Raw genomic sequence first — 15,000 nt, 5'->3', positions numbered from 1 at the left:
GCAGCACCTGCACCTGCTGGCTACTAACGCTGTGAGTACACACTCTCTAATACACACTGTACTACATACTAATACACCCTGTACTACACACTAATACACCCTGTACTACACACTAATACATACTGTACTACACACTGTACACACTGTACTACACACTAATACACACTGTACTACACACTGTACACACTGTACTACACACTAATACACACTGTACTACACACTGTACTACACACTGTACTACACACTGTACTACACACTAATACACACTGTACTACACACTGTACTACACACTAATACACACTGTACACACTGTACTAAACACTGTACTACACACTAATACACACTGTACTACACACTGTACACACTGTACTACACACTAATACACACTGTACTACACACTAATACACACTGTACTACACACTGTACACACTGTACTAAACACTGTACTACACACTGTACTACACACTGTACTACACACAAATACACACTGTACTACACACTGTACTACACACTAATACAAACTGTACTACACACTAACACACACTGTACTACACACTGTACTACACACTAATACACACTGTACTACACACTGTACACACTGTACTAAACACTGTACTACACACTGTACTACACACTGTACTACACACTGATACAAACTGTACTACACACTAACACACACTGTACTACACACTGTACTACACACTAATACACACTGTACTACACACTGTACTACACACTAATACAAACTGTACTACACACTAATACACACTGTACTACACACTAACACACACTGTACTACACACTGTACTACACACTAATACAAACTGTACTACACACTAATACACACTGTACTACACACTGTACTACACACTAATACACACTGTACTACACACTAATACACACTGTACTACACACTAATACAAACTGTACTACACACTGTACTACACACTAATACAAACTGTACTACACACTAATACACACTGTACTACACACTGTACTACACACTAATACACACTGTACTACACACTAATACAAACTGTACTACACACTAATACACACTGTACTACACACTGTACTACACACTAATACACACTGTACTACACACTAATACAAACTGTACTACACACTGTACTACACACTAATACAAACTGTACTACACACTGTACTACACACTAATACAAACTGTACTACACACTGTACTACACACTAATACAAACTGTACTACACACTAATACACACTGTACTACACACTAATACAAACTGTACTACACACTGTACTACACACTAATACCAACTGTACTACACACTAATACAAACTGTACTACACACTAATACACACTGTACTACACACTGTACTACACACTAATACAAACTGTACTACACACTAACACACAATGTACTACACACTGTACTACACACTGTACTACACACTGTACTACACACTGTACTACACACTAATACACACTGTACTACACACTGTACTACACACTGTACTACACACTGTACTACACACTGTACTACACACTAATACACACTGTACTACACACTGTACTACACACTGTACTACACACTGTACTACACACTAATACACACTGTACTACACACTGTACTACACACTAATACAAACTGTACTACACACTAATACACACTGTACTACACACTAATACAAACTGTACTACACACTAATACACACTGTACTACACACTAATACACACTGTACTACACACTAATACAAACTGTACTACACACTAATACAAACTGTACTACACACTAATACACACTGTACTACACACTAATACACACTGTACTACACACTAATACAAACTGTACTACACACTAATACAAACTGTACTACACACTAATACAAACTGTACTACACACTAATACAAACTGTACTACACACTAATACACACTGTACTACACACTAATACACACTGTACTACACACTAATACAAACTGTACTACACACTAATACACACTGTACTACACACTAATACACACTGTACTACACACTGTACTACACACTAATACACACTGTACTACACACTAATACACACTGTACTACACACTGTACTACACACTAATACAAACTGTACTACACACTAATAAACATTGTACTACACACTAATACACCCTGTACTACACACTAATACACACTAATACACCCTGTACTACACACTGTACTACACACTAATACACCCTGTACTACACACTGTACTACACACTAATACACACTGTACTACACACTGTACTACACACTAATACACACTGTACTACAAACTAATACACACTGTACTACACACTAATACACACTAATACACCCTGTACTACACACTGTACTACACACTAATACACCCTGTACTACACACTGTACTACACACTAATACACACTGTACTACACACTGTACTACACACTAATACACACTGTGCTACACACTAATACACCCTGTACTACACACTAATACACACTGTACTACACACTGTACTACACACTGTACTACACACTAATACACACTGTACTACACACTGTACTACACACTAATACACACTGTACTACACACTGTACTACACACTAATACACACTGTGCTACACACTAATACACCCTGTACTACACACTAATACACACTGTACTACACACTGTACTACACACTAATACACACTGTGCTACACACTAATACACCCTGTACTACACACTAATACACACTGTACTACACACTGTACTACACACTGTACTACACACTAATACACACTGTACTACACACTGTACTACACACTAATACACACTGTACTACACACTGTACTACACACTAATACACACTGTACTACACACTGTACTACACACTAATACACACTGTACTACACACTAATACACACTGTGCTACACACTAATACACCCTGTACTAAACACTAATACACACTGTACTACACACTGTACTACACACTGTAATACACACTGTACTACACACTGTACTACACACTGTACTACACACTGTAATACACACTGTACTACACACTAATACACACTGTGCTACACACTAATACACCCTGTACTACACACTAATACACACTGTACTACACACTGTACTACACACTGTACTACACACTGTACTACACACTGTACTACACACTGTACTACACACTAATACACACTGTACTACACACTGTACTACACACTAATACACACTGTACTACACACTAACACACACTGTACTACACACTGTACTACACACTAATACACACTGTACTACACACTAATACACACTGTACTACACACTAATACAAACTGTACTACACACTGTACTACACACTAATACACACTGTACTACACACTAATACAAACTGTACTACACACTAATACACACTGTACTACACACTAATACAAACTGTACTACACACTGTACTACACACTAATACAAACTGTACTACACACTAATACACACTGTACTACACACTGTACTACACACTAATAAACATTGTACTACACACTGTACTACACACTGTACTACACACTAATACACACTGTACTACACACTGTACTACACACTAATACACACTGTACTACACACTGTACTACACACTAATACACACTGTACTACACACTAATACACACTGTGCTACACACTAATACACCCTGTACTAAACACTAATACACACTGTACTACACACTGTACTACACACTGTAATACACACTGTACTACACACTGTACTACACACTGTACTACACACTGTAATACACACTGTACTACACACTAATACACACTGTGCTACACACTAATACACCCTGTACTACACACTAATACACACTGTACTACACACTGTACTACACACTGTACTACACACTGTACTACACACTGTACTACACACTGTACTACACACTAATACACACTGTACTACACACTGTACTACACACTAATACACACTGTACTACACACTAACACACACTGTACTACACACTGTACTACACACTAATACACACTGTACTACACACTAATACACACTGTACTACACACTAATACAAACTGTACTACACACTGTACTACACACTAATACACACTGTACTACACACTAATACAAACTGTACTACACACTAATACACACTGTACTACACACTAATACAAACTGTACTACACACTGTACTACACACTAATACAAACTGTACTACACACTAATACACACTGTACTACACACTGTACTACACACTAATACAAACTGTACTACACACTGTACTACACACTAATACACCCTGTACTACACACTAATACACACTGTACTACACACTAATACACACTAATAAACATTGTACTACAAACTAATACACACTGTACTACACACTAATACACCCTGTACTACACACTAATACACACTAATACACCCTGTACTACACACTGTACTACACACTAATACACCCTGTACTACACACTGTACTACACACTAATACACCCTGTACTACACACTGTACTACACACTAATACACCCTGTACTACACACTGTACTACACACTAATACACACTGTACTACACACTGTACTACACACTAATACACACTGTGCTACACACTAATACACCCTGTACTACACACTAATACACACTGTACTTCACACTGTACTACACACAAATACACACTGTACTACACACTAATACAAACTGTACTACACACTAATACACACTGTACTACACACTAATACACACTGTACTACACACTAATACACACTGTACTACACACTGTACTACACACTAATACAAACTGTACTACACACTAATACACACTGTACTACACACTAACACACACTGTACTACACACTGTACTACACACTAATACAAACTGTACTACACACTAATACACACTGTACTACACACTAATACACACTGTACTACACACTAATACAAACTGTACTACACACTAATACACACTGTACTACACACTAATACAAACTGTACTACACACTGTACTACACACTAATACAAACTGTACTACACACTAATACACACTGTACTACACACTGTACTACACACTAATAAACATTGTACTACACACTAATACACCCTGTACTACACACTAATACACACTGTACTACACACTAATACACATTGTACTACAAACTAATACACACTGTACTACACACTAATACACCCTGTACTACACACTAATACACACTAATACACCCTGTACTACACACTGTACTACACACTAATACACCCTGTACTACACACTGTACTACACACTGTACTACACACTGTACTACACACTAATACACACTGTGCTACACACTAATACACCCTGTACTACACACTAATACACACTGTACTACACACTGTACTACACACTGTACTACACACTAATACACACTGTACTACACACTGTACTACACACTAATACACACTGTACTACACACTGTACTACACACTAATACACACTGTACTACACACTGTACTACACACTAATACACACTGTACTACACACTAATACACACTGTGCTACACACTAATACACCCTGTACTACACACTAATACACACTGTACTACACACTGTACTACACACTGTAATACACACTGTACTACACACTAATACACACTGTGCTACACACTAATACACCCTGTACTACACACTAATACACACTGTGCTACACACTAATACACACTGTACTACACACTGTACTACACACTGTACTACACACTGTACTACACACTAATACACACTGTACTACACACTGTACTACACACTAATACACACTGTACTACACACTGTACTACACACTAATACACACTGTACTACACACTAACACACACTGTACTACACACTGTACTACACACTAATACACACTAATACACCCTGTACTACACACTAACACACACTGTACTACACACTAACACACACTGTACTACACACTGTACTACACACTAATACACACTAATACACACTGTACTACACACTAACACACACTGTACTACACACTGTACTACACACTAACACACACTGTACTACACACTGTACTACACACTGTACTACACACTGTACTACACACTAATACACACTGTACTACACACTAATACACACTGTACTACACACTGTACTACACACTAATACACACTGTACTACACACTGTACTACACACTAATACACACTGTACTACACACTGTACTACACACTAATACAAACTGTACTACACACTAACACACACTGTACTACACACTAACACACACTGTACTACACACTGTACTACACACTAATACAAACTGTACTACACACTAATACACACTGTACTACACACTAATACACCCTGTACTACACACTAATACACACTGTACTACACACTGTACTACACACTAATACAAACTGTACTACACACTAATACACACTGTACTACACACTGTACTACACACTAATACAAACTGTACTACACACTAATACACACTGTACTACACACTAATACACACTGTACTACACACTGTACTACACACTAATACACACTGTACTACACACTAATACACACTGTACTACACACTAATACACACTGTACTACACACTGTACTACACACTAATACACACTGTACTACACACTGTACTACACACTGTAATACACACTGTACTACACACTGTACTACACACTGTACTACACACTGTACTACACACTAATACACACTGTACTACACACTGTACTACACACTGTAATACACACTGTACTACACACTGTACTACACACTGTACTACACACTGTGCTACACACTAATACACCCTGTACTACACACTAATACACACTGTACTACACACTGTACTACACACTGTACTACACACTGTACTACACACTAATACACACTGTACTACACACTGTACTACACACTAATACACACTGTACTACACACTGTACTACACACTAATACACACTGTACTACACACTAACACACACTGTACTACACACTGTACTACACACTAATACACACTGTACTACACACTGTACTACACACTGTACTACACACTGTACTACACACTAATACACACTGTACTACACACTAATACACACTGTACTACACACTGTACTACACACTAATACACACTGTACTACACACTGTACTACACACTAATACACACTGTACTACACACTGTACTACACACTAATACAAACTGTACTACACACTAACACACACTGTACTACACACTGTACTACACACTAATACAAACTGTACTACACACTAATACACACTGTACTACACACTAATACACACTGTACTACACACTAACACACACTGTACTACACACTGTACTACACACTGTACTACACACTAATACACCCTGTACTACACACTAATACACACTGTACTACACACTAATACAAACTGTACTACACACTAATACACACTGTACTACACACTGTACTACACACTAATACAAACTGTACTACACACTAATACACACTGTACTACACACTAACACACACTGTACTACACACTGTACTACACACTAATACAAACTGTACTACACACTAATACACACTGTACTACACACTAATACACACTGTACTACACACTAATACAAACTGTACTACACACTGTACTACACACTAATACACCCTGTACTACACACTAATACACACTGTACTACACACTAATACAAACTGTACTACACACTAATACACACTGTACTACACACTGTACTACACACTAATACAAACTGTACTACACACTGTACTACACACTAATACACCCTGTACTACACACTAATACACACTGTACTACACACTAATACACACTGTACTACACACTAACACACACTGTACTACACACTGTACTACACACTAATACAAACTGTACTACACACTAATACACACTGTACTACACACTAATACACACTGTACTACACACTAATACAAACTGTACTACACACTGTACTACACACTAATACACCCTGTACTACACACTAATACACACTGTACTACACACTAATACACACTGTACTACACACTAACACACACTGTACTACACACTAATACAAACTGTACTACACACTAATACAAACTGTACTACACACTAATACACACTGTACTACACACTAATACACACTGTACTACACACTGTACTACACACTAATACAAACTGTACTACACACTGTACTACACACTAATACAAACTGTACTACACACTAATACACCCTGTACTACACACTAATACACACTGTACTACACACTAATACAAACTGTACTACACACTAATACACACTGTACTACACACTGTACTACACACTAATACAAACTGTACTACACACTGTACTACACACTAATACAAACTGTACTACACACTAATACACCCTGTACTACACACTAATACACACTGTACTACACACTAATACAAACTGTACTACACACTAATACACACTGTACTACACACTGTACTACACACTAATACAAACTGTACTACACACTAATACACACTGTACTACACACTAATACACACTGTACTACACACTAATACAAACTGTACTACACACTAATACACACTGTACTACACACTGTACTACACACTAATACAAACTGTACTACACACTGTACTACACACTAATACAAACTGTACTACACACTAATACACCCTGTACTACACACTAATACACACTGTACTACACACTAATACACCCTGTACTACACACTAATACACACTGTACTACACACTGTACTACACACTAACACACACTGTACTACACACTGTACTACACACTGTACTACACACTGTACTACACACTGTACTACACACTAATACACACTGTACTACACACTAATACACACTGTACTACACACTGTACTACACACTAATACACACTGTACTACACACTGTACTACACACTAATACACACTGTACTACACACTGTACTACACACTAATACAAACTGTACTACACACTAACACACACTGTACTACACACTAACACACACTGTACTACACACTGTACTACACACTAATACAAACTGTACTACACACTAATACACACTGTACTACACACTAATACACACTGTACTACACACTAATACAAACTGTACTACACACTGTACTACACACTAATACACCCTGTACTACACACTAATACACACTGTACTACACACTGTACTACACACTAATACAAACTGTACTACACACTAATACACACTGTACTACACACTGTACTACACACTAATACAAACTGTACTACACACTAATACACACTGTACTACACACTGTACTACACACTAATACAAACTGTACTACACACTAATACACACTGTACTACACACTAACACACACTGTACTACACACTGTACTACACACTAATACACACTGTACTACACACTGTACTACACACTAATACACACTGTACTACACACTAATACACACTGTACTACACACTAATACACACTGTACTACACACTGTACTACACACTAATACACACTGTACTACACACTGTACTACACACTGTAATACACACTGTACTACACACTGTACTACACACTGTACTACACACTGTACTACACACTAATACACACTGTGCTACACACTAATACACCCTGTACTACACACTAATACACACTGTACTACACACTGTACTACACACTGCACTACACACTAATACACACTGTACTACACACTGTACTACACACTAATACACACTGTACTACACACTAACACACACTGTACTACACACTGTACTACACACTAATACACACTGTACTACACACTGTACTACACACTAATACACACTGTACTACACACTAACACACACTGTACTACACACTGTACTACACACTAATACACACTGTACTACACACTGTACTACACACTGTACTACACACTGTACTACACACTGTACTACACACTAATACACACTGTACTACACACTGTACTACACACTAATACACACTGTACTACACACTGTACTACACACTAATACACACTGTACTACACACTGTACTACACACTGTACTACACACTGTACTACACACTAATACACACTGTACTACACACTGTACTACACACTAATACACACTGTACTACACACTGTACTACACACTAATACACACTGTACTACACACTGTACTACACACTAATACAAACTGTACTACACACTAACACACACTGTACTACACACTAACACACACTGTACTACACACTGTACTACACACTAATACAAACTGTACTACACACTAATACACACTGTACTACACACGTAATACACACTGTACTACACACTAACACACACTGTACTACACACTGTACTACACACTGTACTACACACTAATACACCCTGTACTACACACTAATACACACTGTACTACACACTGTACTACACACTAATACAAACTGTACTACACACTAATACACACTGTACTACACACTGTACTACACACTAATACAAACTGTACTACACACTAATACACACTGTACTACACACTAACACACACTGTACTACACACTGTACTACACACTAATAACAAACTGTACTACACACTAATACACACTGTACTACACACTAATACACACTGTACTACACACTAATACAAACTGTACTACACACTAATACACCCTGTACTACACACTAATACAAACTGTACTACACACTGTACTACACACTAATACACACTGTACTACACACTGTACTACACACTGTACTACACACTGTGCTACACACTAATACACCCTGTACTACACACTAATACACCCTGTACTACACACTAATACACACTGTACTACACACTGTACTACACACTGTACTACACACTGTACTACACACTAATACACACTGTACTACACACTGTACTACACACTAATACACACTGTACTACACACTGTACTACACACTAATACACACTGTACTACACACTGTACTACACACTAATACACACTGTACTACACACTAACACACACTGTACTACACACTGTACTACACACTAATACACACTGTACTACACACTGTACTACACACTGTACTACACACTAATACACACTGTACTACACACTAATACACACTGTACTACACACTGTACTACACACTAATACACACTGTACTACACACTAATACACCCTGTACTACTCACTAACACACAATGTACTACACACTGTACTACACACTAATACACACTGTACTACACACTAATACACACTGTACTACACACTGTACTACACACTAATACACCCTGTACTACACACTAACACACAATGTACTACACACTGTACTACACACTAATACACACTGTACTACACACTGTACTACACACTAATACACCCTGTACTACACACTAATACACACTGTACTACACACTGTACTACACCTAATACACACTGTACTACACACTGTACTACACACTAATACACACTGTACACACTAATACACACTGTACTACACACTGTACTACACAACTCTACACAACACAATACACACTGTACACACCACTACACACTAACACACTGTACTACACACTAATACACACTGTACTACACACTGTACTACACACTAATACACACTGTACTACACACTGTACTACACACTAATACACACTGTACTACACACTAATACACACTGTACTACACACTGTACTACACACTAATACACACTGTACTACACACTAATACACACTGTACTACACACTAATACACACTGTACTACACACTGTACTACACACTAATACACACTGTACTACACACTGTACTACTCACTAACACACAATGTACTACACACTAACACACATCTGTACTACACACTAATACACACTGTACTACACACTAATACACACTGTACTACACACTAACACACACTGTACTACACACTGTACTACTCACTAACACACAATGTACTACACACTGTACTACACACTAATACACACTGTACTACACACTAATACACACTGTACTACACACTAACACACAATGTATACACACTAATACACACTGTACTACACACTAATACACACTGTACTACACACTGTACTACACACTAATACACCCTGTACTACACACTAACACACAATGTACTACACACTGTACTACACACTGTACTACACACTAATACACACTGTACTACACACTGTACTACACACTAATACACACTGTACTACACACTAATACACACTGTACTACCACTGTACTACACACTGTACTACACACTAATACACACTGTACTACAAACTAATACACACTGTACTACACACTGTACTACACACTGTACTACACACTAATACACACTGTACTACACACTGTACTACACACTAATACACACTGTACTACACACTGTACTACACACTAATACACACTGTACTACACACTAATACACACTGTACTACACACTGTACTACACACTGTACTACACACTAATACACACTGTACTACACACTGTACTACACACTAATACACACTGTACTACACACTAACACACAATGTACTACACACTGTACTACACACTAATACACACTGTACTACACACTGTACTACACACTAATACACACTGTACTACACACTGTACTACACACTAATACACACTGTACTACACACTGTACTACACACTAATACACACTGTACTACACACTAACACACACTGTACTACACACTGTACTACACACTAATACACACTGTACTACACACTGTACTACACACTGTACTACACACTAACACACACTGTACTACACACTGTACTACACACTAATACACACTGTACTACACACTAATACACCCTGTACTACTCACTAACACACAATGTACTACACACTGTACTACACACTAATACACACTGTACTACACACTAATACACACTGTACTACACACTGTACTACACACTAATACACCCTGTACTACACACTAACACACAATGTACTACACACTGTACTACACACTAATACACACTGTACTACACACTGTACTACACACTAATACACACTGTACTACACACTGTACTACACACTAATACACACTGTACTACACACTGTACTACACTAATACACACTGTACTACACACTAATACACACTGTACTACACACTGTACTACACACTAATACACACTGTACTACACACTAACACACAATGTACTACACACTGTACTACACACTAATACACACTGTACTACACACTGTACTACACACTAATACACACTGTACTACACACTGTACTACACACTAATACACACTGTACTACACACTAATACACACTGTACTACACACTAATACACACTGTACTACACACTAATACACACTGTACTACACACTGTACTACACACTAAACTACTCACTAACACACAATGTACTACACACTGTACTACACACTAATACACACTGTACTACACACTAATACACACTGTACTACACACTAACACACACTGTACTACACACTGTACTACTCAATAACACACAATGTACTACACACTGTACTACACACTAATACACACTGTACTACACACTAATACACCCTGTACTACACACTAACACACAATGTACTACACACTAATACACACTGTACTACACACTAATACACACTGTACTACACACTGTACTACACACTAATACACCCTGTACTACACACTAACACACAATGTACTACACACTAATACACACTGTACTACACACTAATACACAATGTACTACACACTGTACTACACACTAATACACACTGTACTACACACTGTACTACACACTAATACACACTGTACTACACACTGTACTACACACTAATACACACTGTACTACACACTAATACACACTGTACTACACACTAATACACACTGTACTACACACTGTACTACACACTAATACACACTGTACTACACACTAACACACAATGTACTACACACTGTACTACACACTAATACACACTGTACTACACACTGTACTACACACTAATACACACTGTACTACACACTAATACACACTGTACTACACACTGTACTACACACTAATACACACTGTACTACACACTAATACACACTGTACTACACACTGTACTACACACTGTACTACACACTGTACTACACACTAATACACACTGTACTACACACTGTACTACACACTAATACACACTGTACTACACACTAACACACAATGTACTACACAGGAATGAGTTCTAAAACCCTGACACGAGTCAGCATTGTTTGTTTGTTGTTGTTCAGTTTGTGAAGTTTGCGAACATCGAGGAGGACACGCCGTCGTATCACCGCAGCTACGACTTCTTCGTGTCTCGCTTCAGTGAGATGTGTCACACGGAGCACGAAGACAAAGACCTGCAGGACAAGTCTGTCGGGATATATTATATATTCATTTTCTTTGTATTTCAAGTTACTATTTATTGAGTGTGTGTGTGTGTGTGTGTGTGTGTGTGTGTGTGTGTGTGTGTGTGTGTGTGTGTGTAGGATCCGGGTGTCGGGGATCCGTGGGCTGCAGGGCGTCGTCAGGAAGACGGTGGACGACGAGCTGCAGGTGAACATCTGGGAGCAGAGACACATGGAGCAGATCGTCCCCGCTCTGCTGGTCAACCTGCAGCAGGACACACACTGCAGCAGGTACACACACACACACACACACACACACACACACACACACACACACACACACACACACACACGTTTTCATCTGTGTACAGAGTTTTGGTTGGCGAACAGGACTCACATTTCTTTATTGGTTTTAAGATTTGTATATCACTCAGGTGTTTTGTTTGTGTGTGTGTGTGTGTGTGTGTGTATATGTGCGTGTGTTTGTGTGTGTATATGTGCGTGTGTGTGTGTGTGTATATGTGTGTGTGTGCGTTTGTATGCAGTGGGTCTCCAGCAGAGCAGACCGAGGTGTGTTTCAGAGAGCTTCTGGGTCGAGCTGCTTACGGACACATTAACAACGCCATCAAACCCGTACTCATGTAAGGCATACACACACACACACACACACACACACACACACACACACACACACACACACACACACACACACACACACACACACACACACACACACACACACACACACACACACACACACACACACACACACACACACACACACACACACACACACA

General features: G+C 38.5%; 1 protein-coding gene across 1 annotated transcript; it reads left to right on the top strand.

The window, feature by feature from the left end:
- The first annotated feature begins 6 nt into the window (after positions 1-6).
- On the top strand, positions 7-14,868 carry LOC307027127 (protein EFR3 homolog B-like). The gene is made up of 4 exons (XM_079695318.1): positions 7-31; positions 14,105-14,226; positions 14,345-14,494; positions 14,749-14,868. Exons 2-4 carry the CDS (start codon positions 14,186-14,188, stop codon positions 14,846-14,848), a joined length of 291 nt encoding a protein of 96 aa, XP_079551444.1. The 5' UTR covers positions 7-31; positions 14,105-14,185; the 3' UTR covers positions 14,849-14,868.
- The last annotated feature ends 132 nt before the right edge of the window (positions 14,869-15,000 follow it).

This window comes from Notothenia rossii, assembly GCF_949606895.1.
Source record: "Notothenia rossii genome assembly, contig: scaffold_637, whole genome shotgun sequence".
Classification (NCBI taxonomy): Eukaryota; Metazoa; Chordata; class Actinopteri; order Perciformes; family Nototheniidae; genus Notothenia; species Notothenia rossii.
Note: the sequence above shows the minus strand (reverse complement) of the source record. Positions and strands in the feature narration are given on the sequence as shown.